This window comes from Budorcas taxicolor, chromosome 23, assembly GCF_023091745.1.
Source record: "Budorcas taxicolor isolate Tak-1 chromosome 23, Takin1.1, whole genome shotgun sequence".
In the NCBI taxonomy this organism is placed as follows: Eukaryota; Metazoa; Chordata; class Mammalia; order Artiodactyla; family Bovidae; genus Budorcas; species Budorcas taxicolor.
This window is the reverse complement of record NC_068932.1, coordinates 30,848,076-30,875,733: the sequence shown is the minus strand read 5'-3', so window position 1 is coordinate 30,875,733 and position 27,658 is coordinate 30,848,076. Positions and strand designations below refer to the sequence as shown.

Here is a 27,658-nt window from a genome sequence, read left to right as displayed (position 1 = left end):
TTAGAACTATTCCAGAGGTATGGTATACTCATTTTCATTACGTTCTTATAACAGTGTTTGGAAACTGGGTCAAGAGTTCACTAGTTATGATCAATTAAGATTCCAACAGGCAGAAAACTGAATTAAAAAGCAACAGTAAAAACAACCACTTAGAAAAGACAAAATTAACTTTGTCTTTACAGGGCTTCCTAAATTAAATAAGGATGCTTCACTAGTGTCTTTCTAATGACACTCCAGGGATATGTATCAATTTTGGAGGTGGGGGGAAACAAGCAGAGAACTGGATCAATTTCCAAAGTTCCAGAGAATTCAGAGATCAAAAATAAGTGCAAGAACATTATTATTTCTATCAGTGAACTATGACATTGTAGTGTTAGTTGCTCAGTCGTGTCCAACTCTCTGCGACCCCATGGCTTGTAGCCCACCAGGTCCTCTGTCCATGGAATTCTCCAGGCAAGAATACTGGAGTAGGCAGCCATTTCTTTCTCCATTATGACATTAAATATGATACAAATATTACTTGGAAGTTTGGCTGGCAAAAAATAATCTGCTTTATGATGAAATTATAGTCAAGTTTCTAATAGCAAAAAATGGGGACAACCTTTATGTTCAAGAATTGATGCATAATTTTTTAGATTGAAGACATCACAGGGTAATACCAAAAACAAAGGATATTCTATATCTACGTGTCCCTGGGTAAGTTACTTAACTAAGACTACCTCCTCACCCATAAAGTGAGGATAATGTCAAATATCTGACAGGGTTGCTCTAATAATTAAATACAATGTGTGTAAGATACTTAGTACAATGACTGATATGAAATACTCAAAAGATAATTTTATTCTATGGTACTACTATAGTCTGCTATATTCTGTACCTATTAAAATTATTCTACAAAAAATCTTTTAAGATATGAAAGACTGTTATGACATTAAATGAAAAAAGTCAGATAACAAAATCATGTGTTTTGTATGATCTGTATGATTACGTACACATGCAAAGAGTTTAAGTTATCTCTACATGATAGAAATAGATTAATTTTTTTCTTTGAACTTATCTAGAATTTCCCATAATTTCTTAATTTTAAAATGTTCTTCTGATAAAGAAAAATTCTGTAATTCTGAAGTCAGTTTAATTTTAAAAACTGTGATATCTTTATACCATCCTTTTATTGAATGAATAGTTTACATCATGGAGAAGCTTTATATTAACACAGAGGTAAGATGTTTGGACTGTGAGGCTCATTTTCTCCATACAGTGAGGATATGAGCTAAGCTGTGGAAAAACAGAGCATGGTGGTTTGAAGTTTCAGACAGTCAACCGCCCCAAAAAAAGACAAGAGATAAAAAAGATACCCAAGCACACCAATAAGAACCATCTGAGAGTACTCAGCATGGACTTTAGCATAAGACACATGAAGTGACTTAATGGCAGAGCCAGAATCAAACTCAACTGGCTCCTTATCAAGTAATCGTTTTTTGTGAATTTTATCGACCCTGATCCAGTGAACTTGTTTCCTCCTGACACAGAAGCATGATATGTTCATTCTTGCCTCCATGCTGTTTGACTGTCCTTGCTGTTAAGCTCATGGAATGCATTTTTATTCCATACTAAGTCCAGCATATTTGTTCATGAAGTTTTCTCTGGCCATTCTATTAAGATCTTATTGATCTCCCTATAAACTGGACACATGGCTACATGCTGTTTTCATTATACATTAGCGCTTTAGTTACAATCTACATTGTTGGTTGTTTCATGGATTAGTTACTTTCCCCAATAGACTGAAAATCCTTTAAGTAAGGGAGCTTGCTATGCATTTCTACTGAAATTTGCACAGAATTTCAGTGCAAAGCACACACCAGGCTTTCATTCATGCTTTCTTATTAATTAAAGACGCTAAAATATTTAACTATTTGTCCTCCTTTCCATTAGGAACAAGGTGCAAAAACTCAAAATTATATGAGAGACTCATTAAAAGCTTTTTTTTTTTTGACCCATTCTCAACTTATAAAATAGCATGTCTCCAAAACACAGATGTTAAGTGGACATCATTTTAAAGTACATAACGGATTTGCCTAGTCTACCTGACTAAAAATTAGTTCTTCTAAAAATATTCACTTTAATTTTTTCTGGGATACCCAATGACTAAGCAGCCCAGTTTTAGATATCAGAGAATGAACTAACCATTGCACTCCTCTTATCCCACCAAATAAATTTTCAATTACAAAATATGTAAGTGTAACTTACTTTACTGCCCAGAAAACCATGGTGTGTAATCCAATATGTACCTATTGAGATCCTTCTCTTAAGCTTTTACTTATACATATACAAATACAGGATTTTTTAAAATGTTTCTCTATTTGTCTTTATATAAATGGGATCATTTTGCACACTTTTTCTCCTAAATAACAGGTCATAGAACTATTTTCTTGTTCAGTAAATGCAGATATACTTCATTTAACCATTGTATCCTATGATATGTGTAATTATACCATTATCCAATCATCCCCCAATGGACAGCATTTGTTTCTAATATTTAAAAAGGAATTCTATAATGAACATCCTAATAGGTATCTGTGTGTACATGTGAAAATATTTCAGATGTATCAAAAGATAGCAATATCTTAAATCTTATCAGACAGTGCCATTAGATATATCAATTTCATTCCCACCAAAACTGAAGGGCAGTCCCCATTAACTCACATCCATTCAAAATGGGGAAGGAGGGAGGGTATCAATATTTTATTCCTTGCCTATCCCATGCCCATGGCCACTACAAGACTGGTAAAGAGATGGAAATTTTCCCATAATCAGTGATAATGTCTGAGTACAAAGAATTTCAAAAATCTTCTGATAAAATTTTAATTTGCTATACCAAGTTGAAGATAAAACAGGCACTCAATCTTAAAAAATAAATAGAAGAAGCTCATCCCGTCTCTCCTTCATACCACTGCTTTCCCTATGTAATAAAGCTGTTCCATGGTAATAAAATGGCTGAAGCATTCACCAAAAGGTCTATGAAATGCCTAAACTTCTTTTTCCCCCAGTGGGACTGAAGAGGATGAACTTTAAAAATTGTACTCTCTGAGAATATGCTATTCTGATGAAGCAATTAACATCTGCAAAGGACTTGTCACTTTCTTGAGAGCATGGTATGCTCAGAGTCATCCACATTTTGCCAAAATCCACTACTCTCAGCAAAATAAAAAAGGTAAAAAAAATTAATGATGAAATATCAACACTCTCTTATGCCAGGAAAAAAAAAAAAACTTGACATCAGAAGTCTGGCATTTACTGTGATTCACCCCCTGTAGTGGTTTCAACTCTAGCCTCTTTCAGTAAGTGGTTTTAACCACAAAGTAAACTGCAACCTAGAAATCAAGCCACAGCTTGCCTTAATATTGAGCCACTGTGACTAAGAAATAAAATCAATGTTGCCAACACTTATAAATGTAGGCTGATCACTGTCAATCACTGGCATTTAGCTTTCTAAGTGCTTAACTTTGACAGTAAGTTGCTCTGTGTTCTGAATATGACAGCTTGTTTTCTTATACTGTCAGACTGTTAAAATATGGAAACATTAAATTGCTACAAATTAAAATTAATGTTTTTAATTTCAGCAAAGGAAATCAGCATTTTTAGGTTAATTTACTGTAACTTTTGAGTAAGACTTTAACTCAAACAGTCTTTATCTTATTTTAACAAAGTAGCAAAAAATCAGTAGAAAAGGCACACAAGTTCTAACAATGAAATAATGCTAAAGGTACAATTTTTTTCCAGAAACATTAAACTGAGAAATTGAAAATAAACTTAAAAGTTATAAAAAATGTAAGACCAGGATCTCTAAAACTCTTAAGAGGAAAACATAGACAAGACACTCTTATATAAATATCTGCAATATCCTCTTTGACCACCTCTTAGAGAAATGGAAACAAAACAAAAACAAGTGGGACCTAGTTAAACTTAAAAGCTTTTGCATAACAAAGTAAAGTATACCCAAGATGAAAAGACAACCCTCAGAATGGGAGAAAATAATAATAAATGAAACTAACAAAGGATTAATCTCCAAAATATACAAGCAGTTCATGCAGCCCTATGCCAGAAAAGCAAACAACCCAATCAAAGAGTAGGCAGAAGACCTAAGCACACATTTCTCCAGCGAAGATATACAGATGGCCAACCAACACATGAAAAGATGCTCTACACTGCTCATTATTAAAAGAAATTCAAATCAAAACTACAATGAGGTACCACATTACACTGGTCAGAATGGTCATCAAAAAAATCTACAAACAATAAATGCTGGAGAAGGTGTGGAGAAAAGGGAACCCTCTTGCACTGTTGGTGGGATGTAAATTGATATAGTCACTATGGAGAACAGCGTGGATATTTCTTTAAATACTAAGAATAAAACTACCATATGACCCAGCAATCCCAAATGGCCATATACACTGAGGAAATCATAACTGAAAAAGACACATATACCTCAATGTTCACTGCAGCACTATTTATAATAACCAGGACATGGAAGCAACCTAGATATCACTGACAAATGAATGGATAAATGACAAATGAAATGGAATATTACTTAGCCATAAAAAGAAAAGCATTTGAGTCAGTTCTAGTGAAGTGGTTGAACCTAGAGCCTATTATGCAGACTGAAGTAAGTCAGAAAGAGAAAACCAAATTATTGTATATTAACACATACATATATGGAATCTAGAAAAAAATAGTACCAATACACATATTTGTAGGGCAGGAATGGAGACGCAGACATAGAGAACAGACTTTGGACACAATGGAATAAGGAGAAGGTGGGCCGAACTGAGAGAGTAGCACTGAAACATATACATTACCATATGTAAAACAGATTGTTGTGTAACACAGAGAGCTCAACATAGGACTCTGTGACAACCTAGAGGGGTGGGATGGGATGGAAGTTCAAGAGGGAAGGGACATATGCATTTTTATGGCTAACTCATGTTGTGTGGTAAAAGCCAACACAATAGTGTAAAGCAATTATCCTCCAATTAAAAGTGAACTTATTAAAAAATATTCTTAAAAGTAAAAAACTCAAAAGAATGCCACCATTAAAGAGAAAATTAGTAAAGTTGTTACATGTAAGTAGAGCTGTAATTTCCTAAAATCAATTACTAAAACTCCATTTGTTGATATAATCATAATTACTGTAACATTTCTTCAGAGCCCAGTGTAACAAAAGGCCTCTGTGAATTATTCTGTGCTCTAGCCTGGAAGGCAAAGTCTTCTTATAAATTTCTCTCACTTTGAAAAGAAACAGAAAATAAAAAATTTTTCCTATTTCATACCCCCCTCTCCCTGATTTCATAAAACCACTAGAGACCTCAGAAGGCTTTCAGTTCAGTCGCTCAGTCATGTCTGACTCTTTGTGAACCCATGAATCGCAGCACGCCAGGCCTCCCTGTCCATCACCAACTCCAGGAGTTCACTCAAACTCACGTCCCATCGAGTTGGTGATGCCATCCAGCCATCTCATCCTCTGTCGTCCCCTTCTCCTCCTGCCCCCAATCCCTCCCAGCATCAGAGTCTTTTCCAATGAGTCAACTCTTTGCATGAGGTGGCCAAAGTACTGGAGTTTCAGCTTTAGCATCATTCCTTCCAATGAACACCCAGGACTGGTATCCTTTAGGATGGACTGGCTGGATCTCCTTGCAGTCCAAGGGACTCTCAAGAGTCTTCTCCAACACCACAGTTCAAAACCATCAATTCTTTGGTACTCAGCTTTCTTCACAGTCCAACTCTCACATCCATACATGACCATTGGAAAAACCATAGCCTTGACTAAATGGACCTTTGTTGGCAAAGTAATGTCTCTGCTTTTGAATATGCTATCTAGGTTGGTCATAACTTTCCTTCCAAGGAGTAAGCGTCTTTTAATTTCATGGCTGTAATCAGCATCTGCAGTGATTTTGGAGCCCAAAAAAATAAAGTCTGACACTGTTTCCCCATCTATTTCCCATGAAGTGATGGGACCAGATGCCATGATCTTCATTTTCTGAATGTTGAGCTTCAAGCCAACTTTTTCACTCTCCTCTTTCACTTTCATCAAGAAGTTTTTTAGTTCCTCTTCACTTTCTGCCGTAAGGGTGGTATCATCTGCATATCTGAGGCTTTAAGACTCTAAATATGTTTTTGAGCACTCTTTTACTTAACAGCAATCAGCTGTGCCCCTCTCCCCAGTTCCTTCTGCCTCTTCTCCAGAGCCTGAGTTGTCAGTAATCTTGGCACTGCCCAGCCTGAAAGTAAATGGCATTGCTTATTGCCAAAGAGTGACAGGTACTCTAGAAGTATTTATATCTTAAGCAAAAAAGAGAGTTAAAAATATCTGGATCTACTTGCGAGAAAAAAAAAAAGGCAAATAATTAAAGCGATTTTTGGAAAAGTGACTGTAAGGTGATAAAACATTTTATTTTCAATTGTAAATTCAGTGCAAGTTTCTTTGGTCCAGGGAAGAGAACAGGGCAACTCCTGCGGGACTAGCATCAACTCTCCAAGACAGGTGTTGGGTTTTTTGTTTGGTTTTCATTTTAAGTTATACTTTTCAACTAGTAAACCAGGGGGGAAAAAAAGGAAAGTATCAGAATTATACTCCAGCTAAGTTTGTCACTGTAGGTTTGGGGTGAATTGCTCTTCTCCAATAGATGACAGAGAGAATCTCAAAGGTCAATTATGACTGTTGAGATTTGTAACAGATCAAGACCTGCATGTTCAGATTTCTCATCAAATCTCAACCTTCTACAATACAATCAAAATATGGGGGATGAGAGGGATGGAGAAAGGCAAAGAACTATCTTAATAAACACGGTATATGATAAATGACTATAATATTATAAAAACTTTCAACAAATAACACTTAACTCGCTTTGCTATTACTTGGGATAACAGCTGTATTTAGTTTGCTGACAACTATCAAAGCGTATTTATATTTATTATAAAAATTTATAAATGAGATATATAAATTTTTATTATCATTTATGTTTTAGTTCCTTTTGATTTCCAATACATATTTGTAATCTGACCATGTAGAGTGTGTTAGAAGTGACGCACTTGTGTTTTTCTGATATAACATGTCAATTACTCAAGATTAATAATGAAGTCAAACGTTTTCATATTAACAAGCACACTTGAAATATAGAGGAATTACTTCTGACAGAAATGCAAAATTAAGAAAGCCAGGAGAAAGAATACATGGAGACACTATCCTCTGTCAGAGGTAGTGAATCCAAAGGACCCTAGTCTTACTAACTGGATTGTTTTATCATCCTCTACAACTTATGCTTTCTCTATTTGCCAACACTAATTATTTTAGTACTTTATAACTGCACCCCCCCCCCATTGTTATTGAGCAAGATAGGGAAACCAATACATGTATAAAATATTAAATAATGAAATACTGTTAGAATATTTTAGAGTAAGAACAGGACCCTACAGGGCCTTTCTGGAACAGACCCCTCCCTCAAATCCTCTGCCGAAGTACCCAGATAATAGTATCTGATGCACATTTCCTGAGTCGTTTCACAAATGCTAAGTTGGAGAAAGCTCTTGAGAGTCCCTTGGACAGCAAGGAGATCAAACCAGTCCATCCTAAAGGAAATCAGTCCTGAATATTCATTGGAAAGACTGATGATGAAGCTGGAACCCCAATACTTTGGCCACCTGATGTGAAGAAATGACTTCTTGGAAAAGACCCTGGTGCTGGGAAAGACTGAAGGCAGGAGGAGAAGGGGACGACAGAGGATGAGATGGTTGGATGGCATCACCGACTCGATGGACATGAGTTTGAGCAAGCTTTGGGAGTTCATAATGGAAAGGGAAGCCTGGCATGCTGCAGTCCATGGGGTCACGAAGTGTCAGACACGACTGAGCAACTGAACGGAAGAACAGGACTGATTGATAACCATGCCCTCTATAGAACTTGATATATCCATTTGATTAGTTGAAAGAGTAGAGGAAATTATGTGTATATTTAGGAAAAAAAGTTCTAAGCAGAGAAACTGAGAAGTACAAAGACCCTGAGGCTGGAACTTGCCTGATATGCTCAAGGAACAATAAAGTATCTGCATCTACAGTATCTTAGGAAATACACAATAATTAAGCATCAATGGGAGAGATAAGGCCATAAATTTATAACATTTCAAGCATCTTTAATTTCAGTTGCCCTGATTTGCTAGAGTAAACAACCTTTACTTTTCTAAGACTGAGAAGCCTTTAATTTTACAAAAGTCTCTTTTTAAAGAGCCTTTATGTGTCATTCACTGAAAAGTGATCATGTTAAAATGCATTATTCTTTCTTTTCTCCTTTACTATCAAAATCAGTTTCTTGTTTAAAATAAGCAAACTTACATATTTCAACATAAGAACATACAACAAAGTAAACACGTCAATAGGTGATTTATACTGAAGTAAAAATTAAACCTTTATTACTGAACTGATTCAGAGTATCCCAAGGAAATGGGAACCTGAAAGATTAACACTTAGAAATATAGTAGAGTTCTTGAACTTTAGAAATAAAGAAATAACTCTTTGGGTGGCCAGAAACAAAGATTAAGTCATTATAATGAGGAAAAAACCAATTAGACCAGCCTCATACTGTTGCATATTCAATTCTAGAAGACAAAAGAGTTACCTTTTAGGTCTCCTGAGATGCTCAAGGAAAGGAAGTTGAACCCAGTGATTTTTATATCCATCAAAGAGTTCTTTAAATATAAAGGTTACAAACATACAAAAACTAGAAAACTACTGTTAGTAAGTCTTCCCTGGTGGCTCAGATGGTAAAGCGTCTGCCTACAATGTGGGAGACCCTGGTCTGATCCCTGGGTGGGGAAGATCCCCTGGAGAAGGAAATGGCAACCCACTCCAGTACTCTTGCCTGGAAAATCGCATGGATGGAGGAGCCTGGTAGGCTACAGTCCATGGGGTTGCAAAGAGTCGGACAGGACTGAGTGACTTCACTTTCACTGTTTAGGAATGATTTCTGAGAAAATTACTGTAAGACTGACTTTAACCAACCAAAAAATAACTTGAACAACTATGGCAACAGCTAGCACTGTTGGTGAACAATTAAGACTAAACTAGAGACTGGCTTAACAAGATATACCATAAATGTTGCACGTCCTAACAATGTAACTAATAAAAATTGGGAGGAAAAAATGACCAAAAAGGGCTAGCAGTACAATAAATTCACTGACTACCTCATCCACATTACTCAACAAAAGTAGAATACATATTCAATTGCACATGGAATACTTATCAAGATAGACCATACACTGAGCCATAAGAAAAGTCTCAATATATTTACATGATTCAAGTCACACAAAGTATGTTCTCAACCACAATGAAATTAGAAATCAGAAACAGAAAGATCCCTGGAAAACTGTTAGAGGTTGGGAACTAAATAACAAACTTTTCAGTAACATATAGATCACAGAAAACAAAAGGGCAAATTAGAAAGCATTTTGGACAAAACAAAAAATAAAACACAACATGTCAATTTGCGGGATGTTGTTAGTGGTACGTAGGGGGAAATCTTATAGCACTAAATGGCTGGGAAAGATTGAGGGTGAGAGGAGAAGGGGACAACAGAGGATGAGATGATTGGATGGCATCACTGACTCAATGGACATGAATCTGAGTAAACTCCGGGAGTTGATGATGGACAGGGAGGCCTGCCGTGGTGCAGTCCCTGGGGTCACAAAGAGTCGGACATGACTGAGAGACTGAACTGAACTGAACTGACTCTGAGAAGAGAAGAAAGATCTTAAATCAATAATCTCAATCTTCCACTATAAGAAACTAGGAAAAGGGCAAATAAAATCAAAGTAAGCAGACAAACAGGAATGAGAAAAGTCAAAGTGGAAATCAATGAAATAAAAACAAAGGGAAAAATAGAGTAAAATCAATACTTTGAGAGAATCAATGAAACTGATAAAATTAATAAACCTTTAGCCAGACTGATTAGGAAAAGAGAGAAGATATAAATTGCCAATATCAGAAAAGAGAGAAATGGCATTACCACAGATTCTATAGACATTGAAATAATAAGCAAATGATATGAACAATTTTATCCCCATTAAATGTGACAACTTAAATGAAATGAACACATTCTATGAAAGACACAAATGATCAAGTTTTCTCAAGAATAAACGGATAACCTAAATAGCCCTATGTCTATCAAAAAAACTGAAATTGTTTTAAAAAAACATTCCAATAAAGAAAAATCCTGACTAGGTGGCTGCATCAATGAACTTTATCAAATATTAAAGGAAGAAATAAGCCAATTTTATACAAACTTTTCCAAAAATTGAAGAGTAGGGAAAACTTCCCAACTTACCATATACAGTCAGCATTACTCTGAAACTGAAACTAGACAAAGGTTTTATAACATTACACACGAACATACTGTTTATTCTTGTTGTTTAGTTGCTAAATCGTGATCAACTCTTCTGCAGCCCCATGGACTGCAGTTCTCCAGGCTCCGCTGTCCATGGGACTTCCCGTGTAAGAACACTGGAGTGGGTTGCCATTTCCTTCTCCAGGGGATCTTCCCAACCCAAGGATCAAACCTGGGTCTCCTGCACTGGCAGGTAGATTCTTACTGCTGAGTCACCAGGGAAGCCCATATCGTTTATTAAAAATTAGTAAACTTAATTTTTAAAACTCCTACCAGAATGTATCTTTTTTCATTATTTCATCTTGGTAAGAAACTTCAATCTTATTATCCGGGTTTTTGTCAAGTTCAGGGAAATAGTATTAAATTATATTTTATAGCTTCATTGTCTTACCTCTATTCTCTTTCTAGAACTTCTAGTGCTGTCTCCCATGACTTTTTTCATTTATTTTGTGTTTTTCTGTCTTTTTGTTCTAGACTCGAGGGGACAAGAATCAGAAAGATACAGGTTCTAATGGCTAGCTATTATAACCTGAAGAGGTCTCAGATTAACTTTTCTGTGAATAGTTGTTATGTTACCAGAGACAGTCTACTGTAATATTTTTAAAAAATTCTGCTACAATTGCTTCTGCTTCAAGTAATGAAGCAGAAAGTAATTCAAGGTAATTCAAGCAAACTCTCCCATTGCAGAAAACTAAGAACACTTCTAAAACACAAATCAGAAAATGAGCATGATAATGACTAGCAGTAACCAGGCTGGAAACCAGCTGGGAACCCAGAAACAAGCAAAGCATGGGAGATTTTTGTCCTAAGACCACTCTCCTAAACAGAAGATGTAACTGAAAGGCAAAGGTATGTTTTGCCAAGAGTCAAAATCTAGAGCCTGCCAAGGGTGAAGAGTCTAGTAATCAGCATCAACTAGGACCCTACAGGGCTGCACCCTAGCATGAGGGGTCAATCAGAATTAAAACGGCCCTCCAATTACTCTGCAGTTTGCCTCTGAATCACTTGAGAGGACCAGAAAAATCACAACCCTTAGAACATGGATGGACTAAAGTGGTCACTCTAGGTACCTGAGAGAAGCAAATAAAAATTCTCTGGAGAAAGATAACATTATCATAGGCCTCATGCAATTTAGTAATAGAACCTTATAAAAATTCATTACTAAAATTACATAAACTAAGTACAGAATACTTTTTAAAATAAACCTAATAGTTTCTTCATACCACAGTGATAACTAAAAGCATCCAAAAAGTTTTAAATTCCCTCTATTGTTTGTATAAATTTGGGGGCATTCAGAAATATAAACAAGAATTTATAAATATGGAACACATCAACTTTCTGTAGTTTGACTATGTCGTCAAAACACATTATGCATTTTGAGACATCTTTTCTTTTAATCCCTCAATATTACATATGAGCAAATTTTAAAATGTACTTGCCATGTTTTAAAAACTAAACAGCAATGATCTTATTTTTCAGTGTGGTCTATTTTAGCACAGAAGGGACCACACCCTACACAAGAGCATGCAACATTTCAGAAATAAGCAAAAACAGAAAACGCACCCATTCTGCAATTTAAGCACAGTTATAGAACATATACACATTACTCAATATTCTATCTTGTTTACCATTTAACTGAGCTCATGTCCTAAAACTTATTTTCCTTTCCTAGAAATGGAAATAAAAAATGATTTTAAAATACTATCTTTTAGAAGTTTTACCACTTCAACAATGCTGAATTTTAATCCTTTAACTTTATCTATTGAAATAGATTTTAATGTCCAAGTAGCTAGAAATAATATTAACAGTATCTTCTTTCTTTTTTCATACCAATAGTATCTGGGAGGTCTAACAATTCATTGTGCTGCAGATCAAGGTTGGTTATCTGTGTGCAGTTTCCAATCTCCTTTGGAAGATGTTCAAGTTGATTGTGAGCTACATCCAGCGTAATGAGGTTACATAATTCACCTGTAAATTGATCAACATAAAAATGTAAGAATTTCTGGGAGATAAAACATTTTATATCATAACTATATTTTTCCTCACAAAGTAAAAGTTAAACAAAACCTGAAACTCTTCTTTGAAAATGGCATCTTACAAATACTGAATTATGTTGTACACCTGAAGCTAATATATGGTTTTATGTCAATTATACCTAAAGAAAAAAAGAAAATGACATCTGATAACATTAACATGTTGACTGTAAATCATTATCAACCAATATTATATATTTTTAATTAACAAATTTAACATTTACATTTGTACATTCTATACTTCAAAAAGAGCTTACTAATTTTTAAATCAAATTCAAAATAATATCAGATAGATCTTAATTTGAGGGTCACCTTACCTCAAAATATATATGCTTTCAAATATGCATGTGTTCTGATGTTATATAAATATGTAAAGTGAGAGTCAGAAATCAAAAACTGCTTCTTAATTTAGTATTACTCCAAAAGGATACATATTTTTCTCCTCATTCTGTTTGAAAGGACTGTACGGGCAATTTAGATTATTCTTAATGTTTTTCTGTCTTCAAAAACTTATTTATAAAAGCTCGATTGGCTCTCTCATGATTTTTCCTTTTTTGGGGGGGTGAAGTTGGAAATACTGAGCAAGTAAATGTGAGAGTTGGACTGTGAAGAAGGCTGAGTGCCGAAGAATTGATGCTTTGGAACTGTGGTGTTGGAGAAGACTCTTGAGAGTCCCTTGGACTGCAAGGAGATCCAACCAGTCCATTCTAAAGGAGATCAGCCCTGGGTGTTCTTTGGGAGGAATGATGCTAAAGCTGAAACTCCAGTACTTTGGGCACCTCATGCAAAGAGTTGACTCACTGGAAAAGACTCTGATGCTGGGAGGGATTGGGGGCAGGAGGAGAAGGGGACGACAGAGGATGAGAATGGCTGGATGGCATCACTGACTCGGTGGACACGAGTCTGAGTGAACTCGGGGATTTGGTGATGGACAGGGAGGCCTGGCGTGCTGCGATTCATGGGTTCGCAAAGAGTCGGACACGACTGAGCGACTGAACTGAACTGCTGCTGCTGCTGCTAAGTCGCTTCAGTTGTGTCCAACTCTGTGCGACCCCATAGACGGCAGCCTGGCAGGCTCCCCCGTTCCTGGGATTCTCCAGGCAAGAACACTGGACTGGGTTACCATTTCCTTCTCCAATGCATGAAAGTGAAAAGTGAAAGTGAAGTCCCTTGGTTGTGTCCGACTCTTCGCGACCCCATGGACTGCAGCCTACCAGGCTCCTCCGTCCATGGGATTTTCCAGGCAAGAGTACTGGAGTGGGGTGCCATTGCCTTCTCCGGAACTGAACTAAAGAGAAGTAAATAAAGTGCATAAAACTAAAAAATGGGTGTAGGGCATATTACTGTCACATCCTAACCCACAAAGAAAAAACAGATTAACTAGATTTCAAAATTGAAAACTTATGTGTATAAAGGACACTATCAAGAGAATGAAAAGGCAATCCACAGAATAGGGGGAAATATTGACAAATCATGTATCTGGGAAGGGATTAACAGCCCAAATGTATAAGGAGCTTCCATAATTCAACAGCAACCAAAAAAACCAATTTAAAAGTAGGTAAAGAAACTGAACATTTTCCCAAAGATATGCAAATGAACAATAAACACATGAAAGCTGCTCAACATCACTAATCATTTAAAAATGCAAATCAGTTACATGAGATACTACTTTACACCCCTGAAGATGGCTGTAAACAAAAGCAAACAACAAAACAAAACAATGTTGGCAAGGATATGGAAAAATTGGAATCCTTGGGCTTTACCCCCAGGAGTCCCACTGCAGGTTCTCAGAGTGAAGATGAAAGTCCCCTCCTATTCTCACCTAGGCATATCATATTCAAAATCATATACAGAAAATCAAAGATAAAATTTTGAAGGAAGACAGAGGTGGGGGGGGGGGGGCGGGGAACTTTACCTATATAGGAACAAGGTAAATACACTGGACTTCTCTTCAGTAATGATGCAGGCAAGAAGAAAATGGAATGGAATACTTACAAAGTGATGAGAGAAAAAAAAAATCACCAACCTAAAAGTTTGTACCCAATGAAATTATCCTTCAAAGTAAAGGAGAAATAAAGACCTCCTTAGATAAACAGAAATGAGGGAATCTGTCACCAGTAGACCTGTCTTTCACGAAATATTAAAATAAGTTCTTCAGAAAGAAGGAAAATGATGTAAGTCAGAAACTTAGCTCTACACAGAGAAAAGAACAATAGAGAAGGAATAAGATAAAATAAAATCTTTTATATTCTTAAACTCTTAATCGATCTAACAGATAACAGTTTCTTAAAAGTATGAAGAGCAACAATATACTGGGTAACTATACATTAAGGATAAATGAAATGAATGACAGCAGTGTTATAAGGGACAGGAGAGAAGAACTGGGAATATTCTGTTATAAGCAACCACAGTGAGTGGTATAGTGTTATTTGATGGTGGACTTATATTAGCTGTAAATTTATGCCGCAAACTCCAGGGCAATCACAAACATACATACATACAAGCAAAAAAATAATAATAATAATACAAGTACAAATGATATGCTAAGGAGAGAAAAAATGAAATAATACAAAATGCTCAATTAAACCCAGATAATGCAGAAAAATGATTTAAGACAAAAAAAAAAATAGAGAACAAGTTATAGAAAACAGTTCCAAATATGGCTGATATCAATCCAACTAAATCAATAAACGCTTTTAATATGAAAGTGAATGCAAGACAGAGACTATCAGAGGGGACTTAAGAAATAAGACCCTGCCCCCCAGCCCCACTAAACAGTACAGTCTTTTAAAAACCTACTTTACAGACACAGGTGGATTAAGAATAAAGGGATAGATTGTTAATGTTAATCAAAAGAGAGCTGAAATATTTACACAGATTTCAGACAAAGCCAACTTCAAAGCAAGGAAAATTATCAGAGATACAGAAAGCATTACATAATGATAAACAGAACAATTCTCTAATAAAAAAAAAAAGCCTTAAAGTGTAAGCAGCTGTTTATCTCCTCCGCATATTGTGTAGTACCTAGTACACAGCACTATGTTAACTGAAAGAATAAATGATAACTGGGGAAAATAAAATTTAGATGCTAATACTCTTCATGCCAGAAGTAACAAATGTTTTCTGTATTTGCCACAACTTTTCTAATAATACTCAAAGTTGTTTCAATTCCTATGAAAGGAACTCCTACTACTTTCAAGGAAGATGCACAAATTCAAGTATATAAGAGTCCCAGCACATAAATAAAGCAAGTTGAGAGGAGACTATGGCTAACTATAGCTTATATGAAACAGATATGATTCAACTCAGCACAATGACTGCTATATTACAGGACTCCTCAAACTCAATACTGAAATATTTTAGACCAGATAATTCTTTGCTGTAGAAAGGTGTCCTGTGCATCAGCAGCATGCCTCGTCTTTTTAGCCAAAAGATGCCAAGAGCACCTCCCCACCAGTCATGACGATCATCTAGACATTAACAAATGTCCTTTGTTGTGTAACACTGCCAAAACTGCCCCAGGCTACCACTGCAATGTTGCGATGAGAAATACTGTCAATCCTCAAATGAATGCATTCACTCAAATACTGTCCAATCCTAACACTTTTCAAAAAAAACCTAGAAATTTATATTTTCATATAAAATCTAATGTTCAAATACTAACAACTAATTTTTAGGTTAAAACAGAACAAAACACTGCGTTATCAAACATATCTGTGGACTTTTTTTTTTTTTTTAACAGTATTCAGGATACCAGTTTGATACCCATGAACACAGAAGCAGATGAATTACCAGTATCTTATGACAGGAACTTATATATGACTATCTAACATTAAACTAAAAAATAACTTTTTAAAATGCAGAATATAATTACTTTGATTCAAATTAAGTTAAATCCTTTTTGATTTATGTAAATCACCATCCATATGATAACTGAATTATTTTGAGCATATATTCTCTCCAGAAAATCATCCTCTAACAATACAACACTGCAACATCAGGAAATCATGTTAACTCTGATACATTAAGGAGAGTGTCATCTACTAATACTTTTTTCTCACAATCTAGTAATTATGGTTTTGAAAATGCTTAAAACTCAGCAAATATGATTTAATTTTTTAACAGCATCAGCACACAAAAATAACCTGATTTTTCAGTTTAATCTGTTAGTCCATGAACTACAATAAACTCATGAGTAAATTATATATATTGCTGAGTTAAATTTGAAACATTTTTAGATTTTCCCCAAAACCCATGTATACATTTTAAGACATGAAAAACATTTTCCCTTTGGAACTGAATTTTTTTCAGTCCAATGAAAAAGATCTAAAAAACTTCAGGGACGTTTATAATAAAAGACAGCTTCCAGGAAAATCTAAAATATTTTCAAAACTAATCCAAAATGTCCTATTAAATGTACAAAACATTTTTAGTGTGGGGGGAAAAAAGAAGCTTAAGATCTCTCTTCTTTAGAGCAACACTCATAACTGCTCAAGCTTTTTTTCTTCATATGCAAACAGTCAGAAACATCTGACAATTCTGAATATATGATAAACTCTGCACTAGTCAATACTGTGCCAGGATAAGACCTTGTGTTACAATTCAGAAAAGACAGGATATTAAATATTGAAGGAGTTCATAAAATACTTTCATATTATTTATTATTTCTATATTTTGTCCAGTTATCTAGTACTTCTAAACATTTATTTTACTATATATGATCCAAATTGCCGGGAGCCAGCATGGGGAATCCCGCCCGTGGCAAACGTCATGAGGAAGAGGGCCTGGCAAAAAGCAAAGGCTGAGATCAGGCTTTAGGGGTACTCCTGGATTTTCCTGAGCATCTACCCCAAAAACCAGAGTCTGCCTGCTTTATTGTACTGTGCTCTCCACTCTTCTGACATAACAAGGGGCTATTCCTGACCACCTTTCTCTGGAAAGAGTTAACTTAGCACCCCAGTTAACAGTCTCCTACATATAAAAGCACTGTTTCAGCTCAAACCCCTCTGATGGCTCTCTAACTTGCCTGACAGAGACTTTTACAACTTGTGATTATTTACAGCCCCTCAACCGAGAGAGACAGAGAGAGAGAGAGAGAGAGAGAGAGAGAGACAGAGACAGAGACAGAGAGAGAGAGAGAGAGAGAGACAGAGAGACAGAGAGAGAGAGAGAGAGAGAGAGAGAAGAGGCACACAGCTTAAAGCATCTTAAAGATACAGAGCCTTTTCTAAAAAGCTAAAAATTATACTGGTGATGGGTTTTCATTGTTGAGTCAATGACTGCTGCCAGGCCTCCATATTCTTTATCTTTTAGGCACCTGGAGGATATTAATCAATGTAATTGGGATATAGAAAAAGGAATATAGTAGTTTTGATGTTAGCAACACTAGACTTTTGAGTTAGTGAACTTTCTCTGTTATAAATCACTGTACTCCTCTTTCCTTGTTATAAATTGTTGTGTCCTTGCTATATAAGAATGTAAGCTTAATTAGTGCTTTCTGGGAGTGGCACCAGACTTTAGTAAGAACAACACTTTTAAGGCAAATAAGTTTTCTGGTTGACAGACCCTTATCAGAAAAGGGCCATAAAATGTTAATAGGCCTCCTGGCCAGATGATGATGTAAATCACCTAAGACTTGTGTATACAGCTAGGTATACAGAGAGAAAGCCTGGTCTCGGTAAGAGTCAGGGCTGCTGACGCTGCATAACTTTGTATTATCCACTGATCTCTATGTACAACCAAAAGTATAAAAAGCTTTCCCAGACAATAAAGGATGGACCAGTTTCTCAGACCAGCTTCTTGAACGGGTTTTCTTGGAAATCTGGCTCCCCCCGTGTAGACTCTCTTTCTCCCTCTCCCTCCGTCTCCTTTGCAGGCTGATCCCTTGGAACATGGAGGCTCACCTAGTCTATTTATTTGCCCTGGTCTCTAAGACCCACCTGAGAGGGAGCCCAAGGCGGGGCACCCTCTGCTATTCAAGCAGGCGCCAGCGGCCTAACAGATGGTGCAAGTTCCTTGCATGGAACTTTACTGGTTTTCCACGTAAACCAAGTTATTCAGCCTCTTTTCTCCACTAATTTTCCTACTACATTATTCTTTCCTAATCTCTCTGTATATTTCTAAATAAATAAGTTTCTCTTCGCTGACTCCATCTCCGCTTTGAATTCCCTGGATCCACCAGGGCTGGACGCCGGCACCAAATATTACTTTAAAAATTTAAATTCATTTCAGATGGTTCTAAAGAATAATAATCAATATCTTAACAGTGACTCGTCTCTGGCTAGGTTTAAGAGTGGTTTTTCTTTTCTACTTTATGTATTTGTATTTTGTGATTTTTCAATGTTTTTGTACATCTTTTAATCTAAAGAGGAAAGTGGAGAGGGGGACAGATTCAAGACATAAAATGAGCAGTCTCTCCTACACTATACATGAAGAGCAGTTTTCAAACCATAAATAGAAGTTTCCTGGCTGTGGAGCAGATGTACCTTTTAGTGAAAATGAATGTACCATGTTATCATATTGATGACACCAGCCATTCATAAGAAACATTTTATGACTCACATTCCATACTTACTAAGCAATTTTTTTAACTTTGACTTCCTAGAGAGAGAACATAGACTTCATTGATTCACCCTACAAATGTTTATTAAGCACCTACTGTGTGTTAGACACTATTCTAGGAATTGAAGACACAATCGGGAAAAAGAGGGACAAGGCAAGAAAAAAGTTTGCTGCCCTCAGCAAACTTGTATTTTAACAAGGAAAAATAAACAATATATAACCAAGGTGAGGGTATAAGGAGAAAAGGAAAAATATACCAATTTGAATGCAGAGTACCAAAGAATAGCAAGGAGAGATAAGAAAGCCTTCCTCAGCAACCAATGCAAAGAAATAGAGGAAAAGAACAGAATGGGAAAGACTAGAGATCTCTTCAAGAAAATTAGAGATACCAAGGGAACATTTCATGCAAAGATGGGCTCAATAAAGGGCAGAAATGGTAGGGACCTAACAGAAGCAGAAGATATTAAGAAGAGGTGGCAAGAATACACAGAAGAACTGTACAAAAAAGATCTTCATGACCCAGATAATCACAATAGTGTGATCACTCACACTCAGCTAGAGCCAGACATCCTGGAATGTGAAGTCAAGTGGGCCTTAGGAAGCATCACTACAAACAAAGCTAGTGGAGGTGATGGAATTCCAGTTGAGCTATTTCAAATCTTGAAAGATGATGCTGTGAAAGTGCTGCACTCAATATGTCAGCAAATTTGGAAAACTCAGCAGTGGCCACAGGACTGGAAAAGGTCAGTTTTCATTCCAGTCTCAAAGAAAGGCAATGCCAAAGAATGCTCAAACTACCACACACAACTGCACTCATCTCACACGCTAGTAAAGTAATGCTCAAAATTCTCCAACCAGGCTTCAGCAATACGTTAACCGTGGACTTCCAGATGTTCAAGTTGGCTTTAGAAAAGGCAGAGGAACCAGAGATCAAATTGCCAACATCCGCTGGATCATCGAAAGAGCAACAGAGTTCCAGAAAAACATCTATTACTGCTTTATTGACTATGCCAAAGCCTTTGACTGTGTGGATCACAACAAACTGTGGAAAATTCTGAAAGAGATGGGAATACCAGACCACCTGTCCTGCCTCTTGAGAATCCTGCATGCCGGTCAGGAAGCACCAGTTAGAACTGGACATGGAACAACAGACTGGTTCCAAATAGGAAAAGGAGAACGTCAAGGCTGTATATTGTCACCCTGCTTATTTAACTTCTATGTAGAGTGCATCATGAGAAACACTGAGCTGGACGAAGCACAAGCTAGAATCAAGATTGCTGGGAGAATTATCAATAACCTCAGATACGCAGATGACACCACCCTTATGGCAGAAAGTGAAGAACTAAAAAGCCTCTTGATCAAAGTGAAAGAGGAGAGTGAAGAAGTCGGCTTAAAGCTCAAGATTCAGAAAACGAAAATCATGGCATCTGGTCCCATCACTTCATGGGAAATAGATGGGGAAACAGTAGAAACAGTGGCTGACTTTATTTTTTGGAGCTCCCAAATCACTGCAGATGGTGATTGCAGCCATGAAATTAAAAAATGCTTACTCCTTAGAAGTTATGACCAACCTAGACAGCATATTAAAAAGCAGAGACATTACTTTGTCAACAAAGGTGCATCTAGTGTCAAGGCTATGGTGTTTCCAGTGGTCATGTATGGATGTAAGAGTTGGACTATAAAACAGCTGAGCACCGAAGAATTGATGCTTTTGAACTGTGGTGTTGGAGAAGACTCTTGAGAGTCCCTTGGACTGCAAGGAGATCCAACTAGTCAATCCTAAAGGAAATTGGTCCTAAATATTCATTGGAAGGACTGATACTGAAGCTGAAACTCCCAATACTTTGGCCACCTGATGCGAAGAGCTGACTCATTGGAAAAGACCCTGATGCTGGGAAAGATTGAGGGCAGGAGGAGAAGGGGACAACAGAGGATGAGATGGTTGGATGGCATCATCGACTTAATGGACGAGTTTGGGGGAACTCCAGGAACTGGTGATGGACAGGAAGGCCTGGCATGCTGTGGTTCATGGGGTTGCAAAGAGTGGGATACGACTGAACAACTGAAATGAACTCAACTGAGGATGTATAAAAGCTATAAAAGAAAAAAAAGCAAGGGAAAGAGTCTGATGGTGGGAAGGAGATATCAGAGGTATTGATAGCAAGCAGAAAAGGAAAGTAACCCCAATGGAGTAGCATTTGAATATACACACCTGAATAATGGAAGAGGAAAGAAACAATGAAAATATCTGGGGGAAGCTGAGTGAACAGCAAATACAAAGAATCTGAGGCAAGAAAGTAGTTCAAAACCCAACAGAAAGCCAATGTAATTGGAATAATGAGTAACAAAGAAAGTGATAGATGAAGTTGCCCAGAGTCAGATTTATTTAGTCTTGTAGGCTAAGGTAGCAACTTAAACTTTGACTAAGGAAACAGTGGTGTCAGTATTAACAGTACGGTTTTCTTTGTTTGTTGGAGCAATTTCAGGTTTACAGGAAAACTGCAAATTAAGTAGAGAGTTCTTATATACCACCTTCCCCATAGTTTCCACTATTACTAACATCCAACATTGTGCATTACAGTTGATGAACCAACATTTATAGATTATCAACTAAAAGTCCATATTTTACACTGACATCCATCCACTCTTTGTGTTGTCCAGTTCTGTAGATTCTGGTAAATGCATAATAGCCTGTACCCATGATTATAGTATCATATATAAGTTTTACTGACCTAAAAATAAAAATCTTCAGGGTTTCACTACTCATTGATCTGACTCTCCTGTACTAGGGCCCCTGGCAACTACTGATTTTTTACTTCTGCCTTTTCCAGAATGTTGTATAGTTAGAATCACATGATACACAGCTTTTTCCAGATTAATTTCTTTCATTTAGAAATATGCATTTCGTTTACCACTGAACAATATTCCATTGTATGGGTATACCACTTTATTATTCACTTATTTATTGAAGCATATCTTGGTTACTTACAATATATCTTGGTTACTTACAATTTTTAGCAATTATGAATAGAACAACTAAAAATATTTTGTGTACAGTTTTTTGCATGGACGTAAGAGAAGGCAATGGCACCCCACTCCAGTACTCTTGCCTGGAAAATCCCATGCACAGAGGAGCCTGGTAGGCTGCAGTCCACGGGGTCACTAAGAGTCGGGCACGACTGAGCAACTTCACTTTCACGTTTCACTTTCATGCACTGGAGAAGGAAATGGCAACCCACTCCAGTGTTCTTGCCTGGAGAATCCCAGGAATGGGGGAGCCTGGCGGGCGGCCATCTATGGGGTCGCACAGAGTCGGACACAGCAGTGACTTAGCAGCAAGTTTAACTCATTTGGGTAAAGATAAGCATGACTGATAGATTTTATGGTAAGACTGTGTTCAGCTTTGCAAGAAACTGCCACTGTCTTCCAAAGTGGCTGTACTCATTTGCATTCCAACAGTAATAAATGAAGTTTGCACCAGGATTTGCTATTGTCCAGCCCAAAACAACGGAATAAAATTGTGGTATATTCACACTGTGGAATATTATACAGTGGTGAAAAACAGGAACCTCTAACTACATATATCAATATGATAGCTTAGTGAAGAACTGTAAACCTGTTTCTGTTGTTGTTGTTCAGTTGCTCAATTGTGTCCAACTCATTGTGACTCCATGGACTAGAGCATGCAGGCTTCCGTGTCCTTCACTATCTCCCAGAGTTTGTTCAAACTGTCCAATGAGTCCATGATGCAATTCAACAATCTCATCCTCTCTCACCCCTTCTGCTCCAGTCCTTGATCTTTCCCAGCATCGTGGTTTTTACCAATGAGTTGGCTCTTAACATAAGATGGCCAAAATATTGGAGTTTCACTTCAGCATCAGTCCTTCCAATGAATATTCAGGGCTGATTTCCTGTAGGATTGACAGGTTGAACTTCTTGCATTCCAAGGGACTCTCAAAAATCTTCTCCAGCATCACAATTTGAAAGCATTGATTCTTCGGTACTCAGCCTTCTTTACGGTCCAACTCTCACATCCATACATGACTACTGGCAAAACCATAGCTCTGACTCAGTTCAGTTGTGTCCGACTCTTTACAACCCCGTGGACTGAAGCACACCAGGCTTCCTTGTCCATCACCAACTCCTGGAGCTTGCTCAAACTCATGTCCATCGAGTCAGTGATGCCATCCACCCATCTCATCCTCTGTTGTCCCCTTCTCCTGCTGCCCTCAGTCTTTCCCATGATCAGGGGCTTTTCCAATGAGTCAGTTCTCTGCATCAGGTGGCCAGAGTAATGCAGCTTCAGCTTCAGTATTACCCTTCCAATGAATATTCAGGGTTGATTTCCTTTAGGATGGACTGGTTTGATCTCCTTGAAATCCAAGGGACTCTCAAGAGTCTTCTCCAACACCACAGTTCAAAACCATCAATTCTTCAGCACTCAGCTTTCTATACGGTCCAACTCTCACATCCATACATGACTAGTGGAAAAACAATAGCTTTGAAAATACAGACCTTTGTTGGGAAAGTAATCTCTCTGCTTTTTAATATGCTGTCTAGGTTGGTCATAACTTTTCTTCCAAGAAGCAAGCATCTTTTAATTTCATGGCTTCAGACACCATCTGCAGTGATTTTGGAGCCCCAAAATATAAAGTCTGTCACTGTTTCCATTGTTACCCCATCTATTTGCCATGAAGTTATGGGACCAGATGCCATGATCTTCGTTTTCTGAATCTTGAGCTTTAAGCCAACTTTTTCACTCTCCTCTTTCACTTTTATCAAGAGGCTCTTTAGTTCTTCTTCCCTTTCTGCCATAAGGGTGGTGTCTTCTGCATATCTGAGGTTATTGATACTTCTCCAGGAAATCTTGATTCCAGATTGTGCTACAACCAGCCTTGCATTTCACATGATGTACTCTGCATCTAAGTTAAATAAGTAGGGTGACAATATACAGTCTTGATGTACTCCTTTCCCAATTTGAAACCAGTGTGTTGTTCCATGTCCAGTTCTAACTGTTGCTTCTTGGTCTGTATACAGATTACTCAGAAAGCAGGGGAGGTGGTCTGGTATTCCCATCTCTTTCAGAATTTTCCAGTTTGCTGTGATCCACATAGTCAAAGGCTCTAGTGTAGTCAATGACGCAGAAGTAGATGTTTTTCTGGAATTCTTTTTTCTATGATCCAGGAGATGTTGGTAATTTGATCTCCGATTCCTCTGCCTTTTCTAAACCCAGCTTGTACATCTAAAAGTTCTCAGTTCACGCACTGTTGAAGCCTAGCATGGAGAATTTTGAGCACTGTAGTGTGTGAGATGAGTGCAACTGTGCAGTAGTTTGAACATTCTTTGGTATTGCCTTTCTTTGGGGCTGGAATAAAAACTGACCTTTTCCAGTCTTGTGAACACTGCTGAGTTTTCCAAATTTGCTGGCATATTGATTGCAGCATTTTAACAGCATCATCTTTTAGTACTTGAAATAGCTCAACTGGAATTCCATCACCTCCACTAGCTTTGTTAGTAATGATGCTTCCTAAGGATCACTTGACTTCACACTCCAGGATTTCTGGCTTTAGGTGAGTAATCACACCACTGTGGTTACTGGTGTCATGAAGATCTTTATTGTGCCCATCTTTGCATGAAATGTTCCCTTAGTATCTCTAATTTTCTTGATGAGATCTCTAGACATTTCCATTCTATTGTTTTCCTCTATTTCTTTGCACTGTTCACTTAAGAAGGATTTCTTATCTCTCCTAGCTTTTCTTTGGAACTCTGCATTCATATGGGTATACCTTTCCTCTTCACTTGCCTTTCACTTCTCTTCCTTTCTCAGCTATTTGTAAGGCCTCCTCAGACAGCCATTTTGCCTTTTTGCATTTCTTCTTCTTGAGGATGGTTTGATCACTGTGTCCTGTAGTATGTCACAAACCTCCATCCATAGTTCTTCAGGCACTCTATGAAATTGAATCCCTTGAATCTATTTGTCACTTCCACTCTATAATCATAAGGGATTTGATTTACATCATACCTGAATGGCCTGGTGGTTTTCCTTACTTTCTTCAATTTGAGCCTGTTTTTTGCAAGGAGTTCATGATCTGAGCCACAGTCAGCTCCTGATCTTTTTTTGTGCTGTCTGTATGGAGCTTCTCCATCTTCAGCAGCAAAGAATATAATCCATCTGATTTTGGTATTGACCATCTGGTGATGTCCATGTGTAGAGTCATCTCTTATGTTGTTGGTAGAGGGTGTTTGCTATGACTAATGAGTTCTTTTGGCAAAACTCTGTTAGCCTTTGCTCTGCTTCATTTTGTACTCCAAAGCCAAACTTGCCTGTTACTCCAGGTATCTCTTGACTTCCTACTTTTGCATTCCAGTCCCCAGTGATGAAAAGGACATTTTTTTTTTTTTGGTTTAGTTCTAGAAGGTCTTGTAGGTCTTCATAGAACCATTCAAATTCACCTTCTTCAGCATAGTGGTTGGGGCATAGACTTGGATTGCTATGATATTGAATGGTTTGCCTTGGAAACAAATTCTGTCATCTTTGAGATTGCACCCAAGTACTACATTTAGGACTGTTGATGACTATGAGGGCTACTCCACTTCTTCTAAGGGATTCTTGCCCACAGTAGTAGACACAATGATCCGAATTAAATTTGCCCATTCCAGTCAATTTTAGTTCACTAATTCCTAAAATGTCAATGTTCACTCTTACCATCTCCTGTTTGACCACTTCCAATTTACTGTGATTCATGGACCTAACATCCCAGATTCCTATAATATTGTTCTTTACAGCATTGGACTTTACTTCCATCACCAGCCACATACACAACTGGGTTTTGTTTTCACTTTGGCTCAGCCTCTTCATTCTTTCTGGAGCTATTTCTCCACTCTTCTCCAGTAGCAGTATTCCAGATGCAAAAGGCAGTGGGACACATTGCCTCTCATTTCCAGAACTTAGACAGGTAAAATATTCATCAAACAGACAGGCAATTTTTGGAGGAAAAAGGTTTTACCTCCCTTCTCGAGACTGCAAGTATTGATAATTAAAATGCTTAAATAAGGAATTCTTGAGCATTATTGAGAAAATTAAATTTGTGGGGTTTAACCAATAACAAAGAAACATTATTATACAAACATGTGAATACACTATGAGCCTAAAACACAACAGAAAATAAACTATTACTACAAGAGCATTAAGTCAGTCAGTCAGACAAGATTCTTGTGTGCACATTCTCTTTACCAGACATAATACTAGACACTAAAGGCACAAAGACACTGCAGTACACTAAATGCCTGTTTTCGTGAAATTAAAAATTAGTAGGAGACTACATGTGATTTGAGGACAGCTACAGAGGGTCCTGTTTACTAAATTTCAACATTAAAGAGTCTTTCTTTTGGATCTTCAAGACCAAGGGAAGATACAAGGCAAGATGAGAGAGGAGACCTGGAACCTTCAATACCAAACTAAGGAATCTGGATCTTTTTGATCAAGTAATAAAACAAAATTTAAAGCTTCTGAATAATGCATGATAATCAGAATGCTATTCTAAAAAGACTATTTACTCATAGATTTGAAAGGATGGATAGCTTAGGAAGCATAGTCTATTAGGAAACTACTGTAACTAGCTCACATGAAATAATATGAGGGTCCACACAAAATCAATAGTAGTAGAATGAACAGGAGGGCTATCTCCCACTAGGAGAGCTATAAAGAGAGATGGAAAAAGCAGTATGAATGAAATAAGACAAGTAATTATCAAACTACATATGGTAAAGCCCATATACAAATTGTTGGAAACCAGAAATAAAGAAAAATATTAAAACTATACAGAGTAAAAAAGACTTTACAAACAAACAAATATAACAGAAAAACTCTTGTCAGAAACCAGGCAAGCCAAAGGAAAAAAAAAAAAAAAAAACATAGGGAAAGCAGAGCTATCTTAAAAATAATTAATAAAAAAGAAAATATGCCAAACTAGAATTTTGTAACAGGGAAAAAACCCATTAAAAATGAAAACAAAATAAAGGCTTTCAGACACACAGAAGCATAAAAAATTCAATCAGAGTAGACCTGGGCTACAATACACATTAAAAGAAGTTCTTTGGGCAAAAAGAAAATACCAAATAGAGATTCAGATCTACTCAAAGAATGAAAAGCACTAGAGGAAATAAACACATGGGCAAATATCAAAATTTTTCAGCATTTTTAGTCTCTTTAAAAGATAACAAAAAAGGATGATGACACATCAAAAGGCACAGGAACCAACTAACACAGAGTTCACAATAACCAAAGATGGAATAATTTGAGCAACAAAACGGTAAAGAATAATATTGGATTGAAACCCACAGAATAAATGAGTCCAGACTGATATAATTAACTGAATAAATAAATGGGGGGGAAAGGACAGCTCTTCTTTATAGAAAAATTTCAATTAATAAATACAAAAGAAACAAGGGAAATTTTTAAAAAGCATCATTCAGTTCAGTTCAGTCGCTCACTCGTGTCTGACTCTTTGTGACCCCATGAACCGCAGCACACCAGGCCTCCCTGTCCATGACCAACTCCTGGAGTTTAGAGAATATAGTAATAACTGCTTCAGGGAAGATCTACCAACGAAAGCTAAAATTTATAAACAAAAGG

General features: G+C 37.0%; 1 protein-coding gene across 2 annotated transcripts in view; it reads right to left on the bottom strand.

Moving 5' to 3' along the window:
* SHOC2 (SHOC2 leucine rich repeat scaffold protein) overlaps positions 1-27,658 on the bottom strand; it is an 82,533-nt gene that overhangs the window by 13,509 nt on the left and 41,366 nt on the right. For both annotated transcript variants that reach the window (XM_052660992.1, XM_052660993.1), the window contains exon 3: positions 12,260-12,397. In XM_052660992.1, the coding sequence (XP_052516952.1) occupies positions 12,260-12,397 (138 nt within the window). The remainder of the gene's footprint in view (positions 1-12,259; positions 12,398-27,658) is intronic.